This window comes from Tachyglossus aculeatus, chromosome 3 (assembly GCF_015852505.1).
Source record: "Tachyglossus aculeatus isolate mTacAcu1 chromosome 3, mTacAcu1.pri, whole genome shotgun sequence".
NCBI lineage: Eukaryota > Metazoa > Chordata > Mammalia > Monotremata > Tachyglossidae > Tachyglossus > Tachyglossus aculeatus.
In genome coordinates this window covers 54,056,894-54,074,363 of record NC_052068.1, presented here as the reverse complement: position 1 = coordinate 54,074,363, position 17,470 = coordinate 54,056,894, and the positions used below count along the sequence as shown (strand labels likewise).

Here is a 17,470-nt window from a genome sequence, read left to right as displayed (position 1 = left end):
AAACAGATTAGAGAAGTAGTGGAAAGAATATGGGCCTGGGAGCCTGAAGATTTAGGTTCTAATCTTGGCTCCACCACTTGTCTGCTACGTGGCCTTGGGCAAATCACTTAACTTTTCTGTGCCTCAGTTATTTCATCTGTAAAATGGGGATTAAGACTGTGAGCCCCATGTAGGATATGAACTGTCCAACTTAATCCTGTATCTACCCCAGTGCTTAGAACAGTGTCTGGCACATAGTGCATAACAAATACCGTTAACAACAATTGTATTTATAGACTGCTCACTGTGTGCAGAGCACTGTGCTAAGCACTTGGGAGAGTACAATATAACACTATAACAGAGTTGGTAGACCTGTTTCCTTCCCGCAACAAGCTAGAGCTACAGTCTAGAGGATGAGCTTACAATCTAGGGGCTGAAAACTCTAGAGGGCTAACTTTCATCATGAAGATATTGGTGATTTTCTTTGTAAAACCAAACGACATTTCATTCTACAGTCGTTTCTCACACTGGGTTGTCTTAGGTTAGTTTCTGCATTGGAAATGGTAGAGAATCGTGCTAGGGATAGGGATGGGAGCCAAGTAGCCAAGCAGGGCTATGGCCTGCAGCCATTCTGCGGCTTTGCTCCTCTCTCCCGTTTCACCGACTGGTCGGTCTTAGAGGTATCACATCTGACGCAGAGGTCTCCCATTTCCATGAGGCTCTCTTCCACGGCTTTAGCAAATCTACTGGAGGAAGTCTCTTTGCAATCATGAAAGCTGGAGATGCAGAATAAGATGTGCTCTGGTTGGGGATTGTAGCAAGCTCCGTACCCATCGGGAACCACTGGGCCATAGCAGCAGAACATGTCCATGGTGGTTGGAACCTGTTGGGAAAGCCATTCAGAGCTTGGAAAGGGATGAAATAGACTTTATTACTAAGGACAAGCCTCTTAGAGTAGCCAATAATATCCAGCGAAAGTGTTGTAACCAGGGTGGCCTAATGGAAAGAAGAGTCTGGGAGTTAGAGGACCAGGGTTCTAACCCCAGCTCTGCCGTTTGTCTGCTGTGGGGCCTTGGGCAAGTCACTTAACTTTTCTGTGCCTCAGGTACCTCATTGGTAAAATAGGGGAGCCCCATGTGGGAGAAGTACTATGTCCAACACAATTATCTTGTATTTACCCCAGTGCTTAGTACAGTGTTTGTCACATAGTAAGCATTTAACAAATACCATAAAAAACAAGAACATATATCCAGCTGAATTATATTTTACTCATCCAGCCAGAATCTTCCCCTGTATAAACCATAGTCTGAGAAGTGGAATTCAGAGTCCTGAAAGACTCCTAAGGAGTCACTTGGGACCAGCCTGGGGTCCTCGAAGAGTTAATGCAGTTTCCAAAAGAGTCTCACTGACTTTAAGTAATTTGTGAACCCAGAAAATATGACTATTGATTCCTGTCTGTTTTCACTAGATTCTTAATCACTGTTAGCATTGCTGCCTGGTTTAGTTTCTAGCTTGGGCACGAACCATGACTCAGTCTTGAAAATCCCGAAGATTTCATTTACCTGGAGTTTTAGTAGAGAGAGAGAGAGTTCTGTTTGCTTTCAAACAAAACCTAAGATGCTGTTGCCACTTATAATAATAATAATGAATAATTATGGTACTTGTTAAGCACTTTACTATGTGCCAAGCACTGTTCTAAGCACTGGGGTAGTTACAAGTTAATCAGGTTGGGCACAGTCCCTGACCCACATGGGACTCACAGTCATAATCTCCATTTTCCAAATGAGGTAACTAAGGGCAGAGAAGTGAAATGATTTGCCCAAGTTCACATAGCAGACATGTGGTGAAGCTGGGATTAGAACCCAGGTCTTTCTGACTCCCAAGCCAGTGCTATATTCACTTAACTGTGCTGTTTCTCATAATCTCATAATCTGGACATCACCACCTAAAGCAATACTTTGTTTAAGGCATTCAAACTCCACAGCCATTTGATTGTTAAAAGAAAGAGAAAACCCACCCACCAAAATTCAATTAACTTTCTGGCCCCAGGATAAAGCACTGTTGCCAGATGGAGTTTGGGGTGTGTTTTAAATCTGGGTTTCAGACATTGTGTAGTTTAGGGCCTCCAGAAGTGACATTTGGCTTTTTAATGGATTAGAACAAGCCATTAGTCTTGCTAATAGAGTCATAGAATTGTCAGATAAATTTGCTGGGCAACAGCCGAAGGCCATAAAACCATTCAAAAACACTTTCTGCTCATGGATGGTTTCTTTGAGAATTTATGTAGCGGTATTTTGGTTGCATTCACTCATGTCCGCAAGCTCACAGACATCATGACAGACAAAATTACTTAGGTTTTTATGTTCCAACACAACGTTATCAGTCTTATTACATATACCTCACTCTATGAAGGTGAGTTTAGGATTTCGGTGAACTGGTCATAGGGGACATTCCCTCTTTTTGTAGAGGTACTTCCTACTGAAATATTCCATTTTCAGCTGTGACTCATCTTGCCAAAGAGAAAATGTTTAAGTTTAGGGTAATTAATCTGCGTTATTACTGAACTGACAGCTTTGCCTTGTCCCTGCTCAATCCTTACTTTTTACAGAGCATTCTACTAATAGCTTGGAAGAGTACAGTATGGTCGGTTGACACAATCCCCACCCTCAAGGAGTTTACAGTCTAATGGGGAAGACAGACATTAAAATAAATTACAGGCCTTCTTGGGTTATGGTAAGTTCCTTGTGGGTAGGGAACATGTCTACCAACTTTGTTGTACTCTCCCAAGTACTAAGTTCAGTGTTCTGCACACATTAAGCGCTCAATAAATAGCATTGATTGATTTTATCTTTCTACCTCATGACTCTGCCAAATCGTCAGTCTAAATAGGAGCAGAAACAGACTCCCATTAGTAACCTTATTCTCCTTGAGCATAGTGGACGTGGCCTAAGCCCCAGAGCCACCGGGCCAGTTACAAGGTTATAAGTTTGGACTAAACAGCTTTACTGAGGGCACATCTCCTCCAAGAGGCCTTCCCTGACTAAAGCCCCCTTTCCTCTTCGCCCACTTGCTTTTGTGTCACCCTGACTTGCTCTTCGTTCACCCCCGCTCCCAGCCCCACAGCACTTATGTAGATATTTGTAATTTATTTATTTATATCAATGTCTGCCTCCCCACCTCTAGACCATAAACTCATTGTTAGCAGGGAACCTGTCTTGTTTATTGTTGTATTGTACTCTCCCAAGCATTTAGTACGGTGCTCTGCACACAATAAGCACTCAATTAATATGATTGAATGAATGAGTAAATGAATGAAAAAACATCCCAACCCCACGACTGATTCTCTAGTAATTGTGGAATCGATTAAGCACTTACTATGTGCCAAACACTATAATCAAGTCAGACGTAGTTCCTGTCCTACATAAGGCTCACAGTCTAAGGAGAAGAGAGAACAGGTATTGAATCCCCATTTAATCAGTGAGGAAACTGAGGCCCAGAGAAGATAAGTGACTTACCTGAGGTCACCCAACAGGCAAGTAGTGGAGCCAGAATTAGAACTCAGGTTCTTTGATTCCCAGGCCCATGATCTGTCTGCTAGGCTACACTGTTTCTCTAAAACCCGGCCAGCCCCCAAGAGTCCCTGAACTTGGAAAGACCCCACAGGCCCTAGGACCACTCAGAGCTGAGAGAAGCCCTACTTCCTAAGGACACCTTTCAACCTGCACTGAGTTTTGCTGAGAGAGGGCATAAACTCCAAGACAGAGTGCATTGCCACTTGGCCTGGCCATCCCTCACCTACAGAGGGTGCGAGTCCTCTGGAGGAGCATCATCGTCAGTGGCATTTATTGAGCACTTACCATGTGCAGTGCACTGTACTAATTGCTTGGAAGCCTGGCCTAGTAAAGAAAGCATGAGCCTGGGAGTTACAAGCATCTGGGTCCTAATCCCAGCTCTGCCACTTGTAATAATAATAATAATGGTATTTGTTAGCACTTACTATGTGCAAAGCACTGTTCTAAGAGCTGGGGAGGTTACCAGGTGATCAGGTTGTCCCATGGGGGGCTCACAGTTTTAATCCCCATTTTACAGATGAGGTAACTGAGGCCCAGAGAAGTGAAGTGACTTGCCCAAATTCACACAGCTGACAGTTGGCGGAGCTGGGATTTGAACCCATGACCTCTGACTCCAAAGCCCAGGCTCTTTCCACACTGCTTCTAATGCTGTGTGACCTTGGGCAAGTCACTAAACTTCTCTGTGCCTCAGTTACCTCATCTGGAAAATGGGGATTAAGGCTGTGAGCCCCATGTGAGACAGAGATTGGGTACAGTCTGATGAGCTTGTACCTCTAGAATGAAAGCCCACTGTGGGCAGGGATTGTCTGTCTTTATTGCTGTATTGTACTTTCCAAGCACTTAGGACAGTGCTTTGAACACAGTAAGTGCTCAATAAATATGATTGAATGAATGAATGAATGAATGAATCTACCCCTGTGCTTAGGACAGTATTCTATTTATTTTATTTTGTTAGTATGTTTGGTTTTGTTCTCTGTCTCCCCCTTTTAGACTGTGAGCCCACTGTTGGGTAGGGACTGTCTCTATATGTTGCCAATTTGCACTTCCCAAGCGCTTAGTACAGTGCTCGGCACACAGTAAGCGCTCAATAAATACGATTGATGATGATGATGATGATGGTGCACAGTAAGTGCTTAACAAATGCCATAAAAATACATCAGAGGGAGTACAAAGAAGTTGCTCCCCACTGTGGAGTCCCAGGGCTGATGGGGTGCTGGCTGTCCTTCCTGGAACCTCAGAGTGCAGCATCATAATTAATTATGGTACTTCTTCAGTGCTTTCTATGTGCCAAGTACCGTTCTAAGCAATGGGCTCAGATACAAGGTCATCAGTTTGGACCAAACAATAATCGTCACAGCACAAGGGCTAAGGCAGTTCCATGTTCTCTAAGCATGGAAAGGAGCTGGGATTTTTCTTCCTGTGCCCTAAATTTGTTAGGTGGGGGCTAGTAATAATAATTGTGGTATTTGTTAAGCACTTACTCTGTGCCAAGCGCTTTATTAGTCATGGAGTAAGTACAAGATAATCAGATCCCACATCGGGCTCACAGTCTGAATAGGAGGAAGAACAGGTATTGAATCCCCATTCTGCAGATGAGGGAACTGAGGCATAGTGAAGTTAAGTGATTTGCCCAGAATCATACAGCAGGCAAGTGGTGGAGTTAGGATTAGAACCCAAGTCATCTGATTTCTAGGCCTCTGCTCTTTCCACTAATAATGATAATAATGATGATATTTATAATGATGGCATTTATTAAGTGCTTACTATGTGCAAAGCACTGTTCTAAGCACTGGGGAGGTTACAAGGTGATCAGGTTGTCCCATGTGGGGCTCACAGTCTGAATCCCCATTTTACAGATGAGGTGACTGAGGCACAGAGAAGTGTGGCTCAGGAGAAGCAGCGTGGCTCAGTGGAAAGAGCACGGGCTGTGGAGTCGGAGGTCATGGGTTCAAATCCCGGCTCCGCCAATTGTCTGCTGTGTGACTTTGGGCAAGTCACTTAACTTCTCTGTGCCTCAATTCCCTCATCTGTAAAATGGGGAATTAAGACTGTGAGCCCCCCGTGGGACAACCTGAGCACCTTGTAACCACCCCAGTGCTTAGAACAGTGCTTTGCACATAGTAAGCACTTAATAAATGCCATTATTATTATTATTATTATTAAATGACTTGCCTGAAGTCACACAACTGACAAATGGTGGAACCGGGATTTGAACCCATGACCTCTGACTCCAGCCCATGCCGTTTGTTACATGCTTAGTATGTACCAGGCACTGTTTTAAGCACTGGGTTGGATACAAGCAAATCGAGTTGGACATAGTCCCTGTCCCACATGGGGCTCACAGTCTCAATTCCCATTTTACAAATGAGTCAACTGAGACACAGAGAAGTGAAGTGACTTGCCTAAGGTCACACAGCCGAAAAGCAGCAGAGCTGGGATTAGAACCCAGGTCCTTCTAATTCCCAGGCCCATGCTCTATTCACTATGCCATGCTGCTTCACTAGGCCATGCTGCTTCTTTATGTTCTGGATGTCTGCACTAGCCAGGCTTTTATCTCAACAATAGATAACTATAATGTGCTTGGCTAATGTCCCGCTTGTACTCCCGTGTACAGATGAGATTAATCAGAGTAATAAATTAGTAACGACCACCAAAGAATGAATTAGAATGGCACAGTGTAGTCTCAGTGAATTGATGACAAACATGAATCCAAAGAGTATTACATTGTCCTCTGGGTGCTGTTGAAAATAGAATAGAGAAGCATAGCCTAGTGGAAAGAGCACAGGCCTAAGAGTCTAACCCTGGCTCTGGCAAATGCTTGCTGGATGACCTTGGGTAAGTCATTTAACCTCTCTGTGCCTCAATTCTCCTGTTTTCCCTCCTACTTAGACTGTGAGCTCTATGTGGGGCAGGGACTGTGTTCAACCTAATTCACTTTAACCCAGCGTCTAGAAAACTGTTTGATTCGTAGTAAGTGCTAAACAAATATCATAAAAACAAAACTGCTGAGGGGAACAACTTCCCAATCATGCAATCATGCATCCCAATCATGCGCCCTTCCAACACCAGCATATTTGCAATCTCCAGAGCCCTCGTTAGGGACATTTCAGAGTTGGAGATAACATGCTGATGGCAGCAGAACAGCTCACGTAAAACTCTGGGAGTATCCCATTTTCCCCAGGAAAATAATGCTGGTTAGAACTACTGTTATAATTCATTCATTCATTCAGTCATTTTTATTGAGTGCTTACTGTGTGCAGAGCACTGTACTAAGCACTTAGAAAGTACAATTCAGCAACCAATAGAGACTATCCTTGCCCACAACAGGCTCAAAGTCTAGAAGGGGGAAACAGACATCAAAACGAGGAAACAGGCATCAATAGCATCAATATAAATAAATAAAATTATAGATATATACACATCATTAATAAAATATATAGAATTATATATATATATATATATACACACAGGTGCTGTGGGGTGGGGAGGAGTGTAGAGCAGAGGGAGCGAGTGGGAGCGATGGGGAGGGGAGGGGGAGCAGAGGAAAAGGGGGGCTTAGTCTGGGAAGGCCTCCTGGAGGAGGTGAGCTTTCAGTAGGGCTTTGAAGGGGGAAAGTGTGCTAGTTTGGCAGATTTGAGGAGGGAGGGCATTCCAGGCCACAGGTAGGATGTGGGTCAGGGGTCAATGGCAGGACAGGCAAGAACGAGGCACAGTGAGAAGGTTAGCACCAGAGGAGCGGAGTATGTGGGTTGGGCTGAAGAAGGCGAGAAGGAGGTGAGGTAGGAGGGGGCAAGGTGATAGAGACCTTTGAAGCCAATAGTGAGCAGTTTTTGCTTGATATAGAGCTCAGTACTAAACATGGGAAGCATTAGAAACACATCTTCAAAAATTTGAGTTGCCTCATTCTCCTGGGAACTACGTCCTCTGTCATAGAAATGTGTTAGGTGATCAGAAGATTCTTTATAAACCATTAAGTCTCCTCACTTTAAATACACTCTGGGCAGGTGGTAAATGGACCTTTGGATCAGTTAGTCAATCGTATTTATTGAGTGTTTTCTGTGTGCAGAACACTGTACTAAGCACTTGGGAGAGTAAAATATAACAATATAAGACACATTCCCTGCCCACAACGAGCTTACAGTCTAGAGGGGTAGACAAACATTAATATAAATAAATAAAATTACAGATATGTTGATGTGAGGCTGGGAGGAGGAATGAATAAAGGGAGCAAGTCAAGGTGGTGCAGAAGGGAGTGGGGGAAAGGGAAAGGAGGGCTTAGTCAGAGAAGGCCTCTTCGAGAAGAGGTGAAGGTGGGGAGAGTAATTGTATGTCAGATATAAAGAGTCTGATGTGACTGTTATTCTTATCATGCCCCAGGATGATTCCTAGATTTATTTCTGTCTGATTCAATGTGACATTAGATCCTAAGGAACAATCAGGTGAGAAATATAATGGGCAAAGCCAATCAGAGTAAGCTTGCTGTGGGCAGGGAATATGTCCGTTTATTGCTGTATTGTACTCTCCCAAGTGTTCAGTACAGTGCTGTACGTACAGAAAGTGCTCAACAATACAATTGAATGGGTGAATGAATACACTCAAAGCCTCTTGATGAAAGGAGAACTTGGGAGAGACACCCTGATGGCTCTTGGAAAAGGGAGTGAAATTCCTTTTTGGGTATGCTAAGGGGTCACGAGGTCAGAGCAAGAGAAGAAACTCCTCCCCAGTCTCTGCTTCTGCCTGGAAAAATCAGAAATGTGAGAAAGAGAAAGAAAAAGGAGAGCGAGCGAGAGAGAGACAGAGACAGAGACAGAGAGCGCTGAACACTCAGGTGTCCAGGTGACTTCCAGCCCCCTACCTGGCTGGTGGAGAGGATGAATCTATTGCTTGTTAGGTACATTTCATCTGTAAACATCTCTGGCAGCTCTTTGCAGAATTCCCGGGCTACCTCCCGCAGTCCCAATAAGTGATTATCAATTGCCATGCCAGTGATGGCCTAGGAAGGACAGAAAAGAAGAGAGGTTACATAAGAATACATACATAGGAGAAGCAGCGTAGCTCAGTGGAAAGAGCATGGGCTTTGGAGTCAGAGGTCGTGGGTTCAAATCCTGGCTCTGCCAATTGTCAGCTGTGTGACTTTGGGCAAGTCACTTAACTTCTCTGTGCCTCAGTTCCCTCATCTGTAAAATGGGGATTAAGATTGCGAGCCCCCCGGGGGACAACCTGATCACCTTGTAACCTCCCCAGCGCTTAGAACAGTGCTTTGCACATAGTAAGCGCTTAATAAATGCCATTAAAAAAAATAAAAGGGTAGAAGGGGTAGTTTCTTCTCAACCATGGTGACCACTGCTGCACCCTACTACTACTAATAGTAACTGTGGTATTTGTTAAGCACTTACTACGTGCCAGGCACTGTATTAAGCCCTGGGGTGGAAACAAGCAAATAGGCTTGGACACAGTCCCTGTGCCACGTGAGGCTCACCGTCTCAATCCCCATTTTACAGATGAGATAACTGAGGTGCAGAGAAGTTAAGTGACTTGCCCAGGGTCACAGAGCAGACAAATGTTGGAGCCGGGATTAGAAGCCATGACCTTCTGACTCCCAAGCCCATACTCTATTCATTCCACCATGCTGCTTCCACTGTTTAAGGGGCCCTCTAGAAGCCAGGCCAGCCAGCTCCAGCTCCTCCACAGTCCAGCCCTAGCCCCAATTCATTCATTCATTCAATAGTATTTATTCATTCATTCATTCAATCATATTTATTGAGCGCTTACTGTGTGCAGAGCACTGTATTAAGCGCTTGGGAAGTACAAGTTGGCAACATCTAAAGACGGTCCCTACCCAACAACGGGCTCACAGTCTAGAAGGGGGAGACAGACAACTAAACAAAATATGTTAACAAAATAAAATAAATAGAATAGTAAATATGTACAAGTAAAATAGAGTAATAAATCTGTACAAACATATATACAGGTGCTGTGGGGAGGGGAAGGAGGTAGGGTGGGGGGATGGGGAGGGGGAGACTAAGCGCTTGGGAAGTACAAGTTGGCAACATATAGAGACGGTCCCTACCCAACAGTGGGCTCACAGTCTAGAAGGGGGAGACAAAGAACAAAACAAAACATATTAACAAAATAAAATAAATAGAATATGTACAAGTAAAATAAATAAATAAATAGAGTAATAAATACGTACAAACATATATGCATATAAACAGGTTCTCCCTGACCCCCAAACCCAGCCCAGCCTTCGGTAGCCATGAAGTTCCCCACCAGCTGCTGGTATTAGAGAAGCAGCAGTGGCTCAGTGGCAAGAGCCCGGGCTTTGGAGTCAGAGGTCATGGGTTCAAATCCCGGCTCTGCCAATTGTCAGCTGTGTGACTTTGGGCAAGTCACTTAACTTCTCTGGGCCTCAGTTACCTCATCTGTAAAATGGGGTTTAAGACTGTGAGCCCCCTGTGGGACATCCTGATCACCTTGTAACCTCCCCAGCACTTAGAATAGTGCTTTGCACATAGTAAGCGCTTAATAAATGCCATTATTATTATTATTAGGGTCAGCATGGCCCAGTGGAAAGAGCATAAGCCTGGGAGTCAGAGATCCTGGGTCCTAATCCAGGCTCTGCCACTTCTCTGCTGTGTGACTTTGGGCAAGTCACTTAACCTCTCTCTGTCTCAGTTTCCTCATCTGTAAAATAGGGATTAAATCATACTCCCTCCTGCTTAAACTGTGAGCCTCATGTAGGACAAGAACTGTGTCCAACCTGATTATAATAATAATGATGGCATTGTTAAGCGCTTACTATTTGCTAAGCACTGTTCTAAGTGCTGGGGAGGATACAAGGTGATCAGGTTGTCCCACGTGGGGCTCACAGTTTTAATCCCCATTTTACAGATGAGGTAACTGAGGCTCAGAAGTTAAGTGGCTTGCCCAAAGGCACACAGCTGACAAGCGGTGGAACCAGGATTAGAACCCATTACCTTTGACTCCCAAACCCGTGGTCTTTCCATTGAGGCATGCTGCATCTATCCCCATGCCTAGTACAGTGCTTGGCACATAGTGCTTTCTTAACAAATACCATTATCATCATCATCTAGACTGTGAGCCCACTCTTCTAGACTGTGAGACTACTGTGGGGTAGGGACTGTCTCTATATGTTGCCAACTTGTACTTCCCAAGCACTTAGTACACTGCTCTGCACACAGTAAGTGCTCAATAAATACGATTGATTGATTGATCATCATTCATTCATTCAGTCATCATCATCATCATCATCATTATTATCATTATCCAGCTGAAATAGTCACTTTCCAGAGGAATCTGACCAGAACAATTTTCAAGCTCTGATCTCAACCACAGGAAACCACTCTGTCCATCTAGCAGTACACACAGTTAAGGTCTCATGAGTGAGATATGTGCACTCCAGTAGCAGTCTGATTTTTTTTCCCAGAGGGAGAAGTTGGCTTGATGATGAAGTGGTGTATTTGTGTGCAAGATTTATAAAGCTCCCGACTCTGATAGTTTGGCCCACTGTAACAAAGTCCTGTCTGGAGGGATGTCAGACTAATGGTAATAGCCTATGAGTCAGCGTGCAGGATGATACTGTGCAAAATCGTCTTAGAAGTCACCAGGTTAGGTAAGGTGGCAATTGCCACATCACTATTAAACCAAATGAGAAAAGCAGCTCAAAACTTCAATAAGCTACACAGCTTTCTAACATGGGGTTTGTTTTTTCACTGGTGTCTATAAAACGAACCTGAATCATAGGCTGTGCCCGTTCCCCCGTTGTTGGGTAGGGACTGTCTCTATATGTTGCCAACTTGTACTTCCCAAGGGCTTAGTACAGTGCTCTACACACAGTAAGTGCTCAATAAATACTACTGAATGAATGAATGAATGAATGAATGAATGAATTCCAAGTGCATTGTAATTATCTGCTCATGGGCACCTGTTGGAGAATTGAAACACTAGGGGTATACGTGACCTGATATTTAAAAAATAAAAACCAAACCAAACCTCAACAAATCCAGCAGCCTGAAAATTTTTAGCAGCAATTGTTTGGATATGATGTGTAGTTAAAGAAGTATAGGTCCCTAAGATGGGGTTGTGTTTTCAGTTTTTATTTAAATTATTATTTGCCTGTGGCCTGATTTCTTTCAGGCCTTGAGGTTAAGGGACATATGCACAAGCATAGGGTTTTAATAATGCATGTTCAATGTGTTGGGTGGAATTAAAATGGGTTCCCCATTGGAGTATGTGTGCATTCATCTTACTATATTAATCAGTCATATTTATTGAGTTCCTTACTCAAGCCTCTATAAAGACCTGTGCCCTAGTGAACTAGACAGCTGGAGTGTGGATGTGGCTTAGAAGGGATATTAAGTGAGCGCCCAGTCTACCATTTCCTGAGAAGGCTTTTCAGTGGCTCTGGGTGACTGTGAGGTCAGAGATGGAAACTATAGCTTTCTGCTCTTGGTTTTCTCAAGGATTTTCCTGCCTTCTGGGGAAAATTCCCTAGAGCAAATTGTACCATTAGGCACAAGGCATGAGAAACCACAATCCCCTCTCCCCACAAGATGACCACTCCCTTGGGATATCTGTCGTAGCCCTGCAGAAGAATCTCAGATTCACACTTCGTGTGTGAGCTTTGGCAACTCAGAGAAGCCCATTATGGGCAGGGATTGTCTCTCTTTATTGCTGAATTGTACTTTCCTAGAGCTTAGTACACAGTACTGCACTCAGTAAGCGCTCAATAAATGATTGAATGAAAGAACAACATTGCTTGGCACATGGTAAGCACTTAACAAATACCATCATTATTATTGGTTCAGTACCAAAGAAGGTTTCCCTCACCAGAATCGTATATTCGGTCTGAGCCCTGATGGCCTCCCTTAAACGCTGCATCTTCTCAGAGTCCTGTCAAAAGATAATAATAGGAATAATAATAATTGTAATTATGGCATATTACAGCAAGGATAATTATTGTTATTAGCTGCATTGCCTAATGGATAGAGAGAGCACAGGCCTGGCTCAACTAATTGAACTTTTTGAGTGCTCTCTGTGCAGAGCACCATACTAAGTACTTAGAAGAATACAATACAACAGAGTTGGTAGAAACATTCACAGTCTAGAGGGGAAGACAGACATTAATCTAAATAAATTAATTATGGATACGGACATAAGTGCTGTGGGTCTGAGGGAGGGGTGAATAAAATAATCAAATCAGGGCAAAACGGAAGGGAATGGGAGCACAGCTATTTATTAGCACTGAACATAGTACGTGCTTAACAAATACCATTATTATTATTATAATTATTATTAATAAGGCTCACTATGTGCCAAGCACCAAACTAAGAACTGGGGTACATGCCAGATGTTCAGATTGGATACAGTCCCTATCACCCCTGAGACTCACACTCTAAGTAGGAGGAAGTAGGATTTAATACTCATTTTATAGATGAGGAAATTGAGGCACAGAGAAGTTAAGTGATTCTCCCAAGATAAGCAGGTAAGATAAGATTTTCCCAAGAGAAGCAGCGTAGCTCAGTGGAAAGAGCACAGGCTTTGGAATCAGAGGTCATGGGTTCAAATCCTGTCTCTGCCACTTGTCAGCTGTGTGACTTTGGGCAAGTCATTTAGCTTCTCTGCGCCACAGTTCCCTCATCTGTAAAATGGGGGTTAAGACTGTGAGCCCCCCATGGGACAACCTGGTCACCTTGTAACCTCCCCAGTGCTTACAGCAGTGCTTTGCACATAGTAAGCGCTTAATAAATGCTATTATTATTATTATTATCCCACAGCAGGTAAGGGGCAGAGCTAGGATTAGAATCCAGGTTCTCTGACACCCAGGCCCATGGTCTTTCCTCTAGGCCATGCTTCCTCTCATTTATTAAACCCTTTCTATTTGCTAAACTTTGGGATCACTATAAGGGCTGAAGAACAGGTCTATAATATTAATATAATAATTATTATTGTTAATTAATCATCATAATATATACTTAATGTAATATAAGATTATTAACAGTGGTATGTGTTGAGTATTTTCTGTGTGCTGAGCACTGGAGTAGAAACTAGATAATCAGATCAGACACAGTCACTGTCTCATATGGGGTTTTCAGTTTGAGGATGAAGGAGAGCAAGTGTTTCAATCCCATTTTACAGATGAGGAAATTTAGGGACTGAAATAATAATAATAATAGCATTTATTAAGCACTTTATTAAGCACTGGGGAGGTTACACGGTGATCAGGTTGTCCCACGGCAGGCTCACAGTCTTAATCCCCATTTTACAGATGAGGTAATTGAGGCACAGAGAAGTTAAGTGACTTGCCCGAAGTCACACAGTTGGCAATTGGCGGAGCTGGGATTTGAACCCATGACATCTGACTCCAAAGCCCGTGCTCTTTCCACTGAGCCACGCTGCTGCTTGCCCAATGTCACACTGCAGGGCCAGTGACAGAGCTGGGACTAAAACGTGGGCCCCTGACTTTCAGTCCTATGCTTTTCACCTGGAGAGTTTCTAGTACCCAAACAGTCTTGACTACAGGAGGGAATCAAGCAGAGACATATTCATTCCATTCTTAGCTTGGGCAGTGGCTGGTGAGTGAAAGGCAATCTGCTACAAGTCAAAACTCACCTGTGCTGGGCAGCAGTGTTGTGGAAGAGAGTCAAGGGAAGAGACTCAAGTTTACTGCGCAGAAGGAGGCAATGGTAAACCACTTCCGTATTTTTACAATGAAAACTGTACGGATCCACTACCAGAATGATTGCAGATGGTGGTGGGGCATTCTGGGAGAAATGTGTCCATAGCATCGTATGGGTCGGAGTTGACTCGACAGCATAAGACAAGACAAAATTACAGTATTCAGAAACTAAGAATTGCCATCCAGAAAGGACATCCTGTAAAGAAGGAATTTGGGTAGAGATGGGTCAAACTGGTTGGCTGACCACCCTAGGTGTGCCCAAAGGTCTGAAGGTGGAGGGGAGGTGCAGCTGATGAATTGGGCTACTGAGTCTTGCTATGACAACCAACAATTCCAAGAAATGTCAAGGTGGCAGCCCAGATAATCCTGATTTCCAGAGGTTTCCCTTTGATGGTTTCTGTTTCAGGGGCCTGAGGAAGGAGGAACCCAGGACCCTGGGATCAGGAGGAGGAGTGGGGAGAGGCGGGGAAAGCAGGGAGCTGAGGAAGGGTGCAAGGGTCACATAGCCTTGACTTCAGGCTATTCTTGGCAGAGCTCTGGGGCTACCCTAGAAAAACGTCAAATCCCACCCTGGGGAAGGGCAGAACTTTCTGGCATGGTGGCTCCATAAGAGGGCACCAATTTCCTAGTGAAACAATAAGGCCTAGTGTGAAAAACACAGGCCTGGGAATCAGAGGTCTTGTCTGATGCTGTCGAGTCATCTCCGACTCCTAGCGACGCCACGGACACATCTCTTCCAGAATGCCCCACCTCCATCTGCAATCGTTCTGGTAGTGGATCCATAGAGTTTTCTTGGTAAAAAAACATAGAAGTGGTTAACCATTGCCTCCTACCACACAGTAAACGTGAGTCACCACCCTCGACTGTCTCCCATGCCGCTGCTGCCCAGCACAGGTGAGTTTTGACTTGTAGCAGATTGTCTTCCACTTTGCTAGGAATGGAATGGGTATGGCTCTGCTTCACTCTCCCTCCCATAGTCGAGACTGAGAGAGAACTGGGAACTCTACAGAAGGACCCCAGGGCCCTGCCTGGTCCCCGGATGCAGTGTGATGGCTGTGGCCAGTTCCTGATACCTCTGCTGGCCCCGTTCGAGGTGAGGACAGTTCCCCATCCTTCTCTCGGGGGAAACTGGGCCTGGCCCTCTTCCCAATGTGGGTCCCGTTCTCTGCCCCCTACTTAGCTGTGGACCTCCCAATCAATCAATCAATCGTATTTATTGAGTGCTTATTGTGTGCAGAGCACTGTACTAAGTGCTTGGGAAGTACAAGTTGGCAACATATAAAGACAGTTCCTACCCAACAGTGGACTCACAGTCTAGAAGGGGGCCCTCTCCCCTCCCCACTCATCCCTGGTCCTCCCACCTCGGGCCCTCCCCTCTCCCAGCCGCGTTGCAGTCCCGGGCACAAGGAATGTGGCAGCGATGACGTTGGCAGACCCAGCAGTGGCCCTGATGCAAACTGAACGTGGGTGCCCAGACCCAGGCCGGTGCCAGCTGTACAGGGACGTGAGGCTGGAGAACTAAGCGTGCAGGGTCTGGCTGGGCAATGGCCCACTGAGGGTGGGCAACCAGAGAGGTCTAGGGTGGCCTGATGGGGAGGGACTGGGCAAGCAGCAAGGCCTAGTAGGTAGAGCATGAGCCTGTTGGGTAGGGACCATCTCTATATGTTGCCAACTTGTACTTCCCAAGCGCTTAGTCCAGTGCTCTGCACACAGTAAGCGCTCAATAAATACGAATGAATGAATGAATGAATGACTCTGAGAGGAGGGAATAAGAGGACCTGGGTTCTAATACCAGCTCTGCCACTTGTCTGCTATGTGACCTTGGGCAAGTCACTTCACTTCTCTGGGCCTCAGTTTCCACACCTGCAAAATGGAGATTAAATCCCTGTTCTCCCTCCTACTTAGACTGCGAACCCCATGTGGGACCTGTGGATCTTGTATATACACCAGAGCTTAGTACATTGGTTGGCACAGAGTAAATGTTTAACAAATACTAGTATTATTTTTAATTGCCCAAGGAGAGCAAAGAGTTGGCACTGGAATGCTCAGAGGGGCTGTGCATGTCTCCTGTTTCAGGTGTGCATCATTGGGGTGGAATGTTTGGGGTTTTGGCTTTTCCTGAGAGACAGGAAGATGGGGGCTTTAGCCAGTCAGTCAAAGCCTGAGTAGGGTATGGCCCCTGAATTTCTAGTTTCGGGTGCGAGGCGTTTCAAGTAGTCTCAGCTCTTCATGGCAACTGAGCTGTTTTCTCAGAGATACCCGATTCACCTACTCATCTTTACTTTCTCGTTTGAATAGTCAGTCAATAGTCACGCCTTGTCACCTGCAAAGCAGTTTATCGTAATTCTGCCATGAATCTGCTCAGCCATCCTTCCACCTGCTCCAGTATCGATCTCTTTGGCAACATGATTTGGCTTATATGGAATATCTTTCTCTGGAAGTTCCCACTCACACAGAATTAGGTCTCAGAAGTTCTGGCTCCCAGCTCCATTTTAGCTGAGTCAACTTTTGTGTTTTTAAAGGACAACGGCTGGAATCTGTTACCGCATTTTCTGAATTAATCAATCAATTCTATTTTTAAGGTCTTACTGTGTGCAGAGCACTGTATTAAGCACTTGGGAAGGCACAGTACAATAGAGTTGGTAGAGACAATCCCTGTACTCAAGGAGTTTACAACCTAGCAGCCGTGAGGAACCTGTAGTTAAGTTATGGACATGGAGAATAGCAGAATGACCCTAGAGATATTACCATTTCTAAATTAGGCCTGGGGGGTGGGGGACACATCTAAACAACCCGTTGCAATGCTGTTCCCAACCCCACTGTGAAAGAATCTGGATGTTTTTTTTCTGAACTCCCACAACAATAGCTAATCATACCGTTACTGAAGATTTTTCATCAATCATCACTTTCACAAAAGCCATCGCTTCCGGAGTTGCCGATCTAATATTGTCAACTCTTCCCTCTTCAAATCGGCGGATGGAAGCACTTTCATAGGTAGAAACGAGTCTTCGGTGACATCTGCACAGAATGAAGTATGAATGACTAAGAATAATTCTTTTTCAAGGAAACATAAATGTAGAAAGAAAAACAGCCTCCATGGGTTTTATTTCTGCAGTCCTGACTTTATTTGGTATAGTATTTCATTTTAATGATAATTGAATTCTACAAGAAATTTCCAAAAGATTAATGCTGAGGCTGTTTTAACATGAAGGTTTGGGTA

At 44.5% G+C, this 17,470-nt stretch overlaps 1 protein-coding gene across 1 annotated transcript in view; it reads right to left on the bottom strand.

Annotated features, from left to right (window-relative positions):
* Positions 1 to 592: 592 nt before the first annotated feature.
* The window catches only part of CHAT (choline O-acetyltransferase), a 54,278-nt gene continuing 37,400 nt past the window's right edge, over positions 593 to 17,470 (bottom strand). Inside the window, exons 11-14 of the mRNA XM_038744151.1 lie at positions 17,127 to 17,268; positions 12,402 to 12,464; positions 8,407 to 8,544; positions 593 to 862 (exon numbers count right to left, since the gene is read on the bottom strand). Of these exons, the coding sequence (XP_038600079.1) occupies positions 593 to 862; positions 8,407 to 8,544; positions 12,402 to 12,464; positions 17,127 to 17,268 (613 nt within the window). The remainder of the gene's footprint in view (positions 863 to 8,406; positions 8,545 to 12,401; positions 12,465 to 17,126; positions 17,269 to 17,470) is intronic.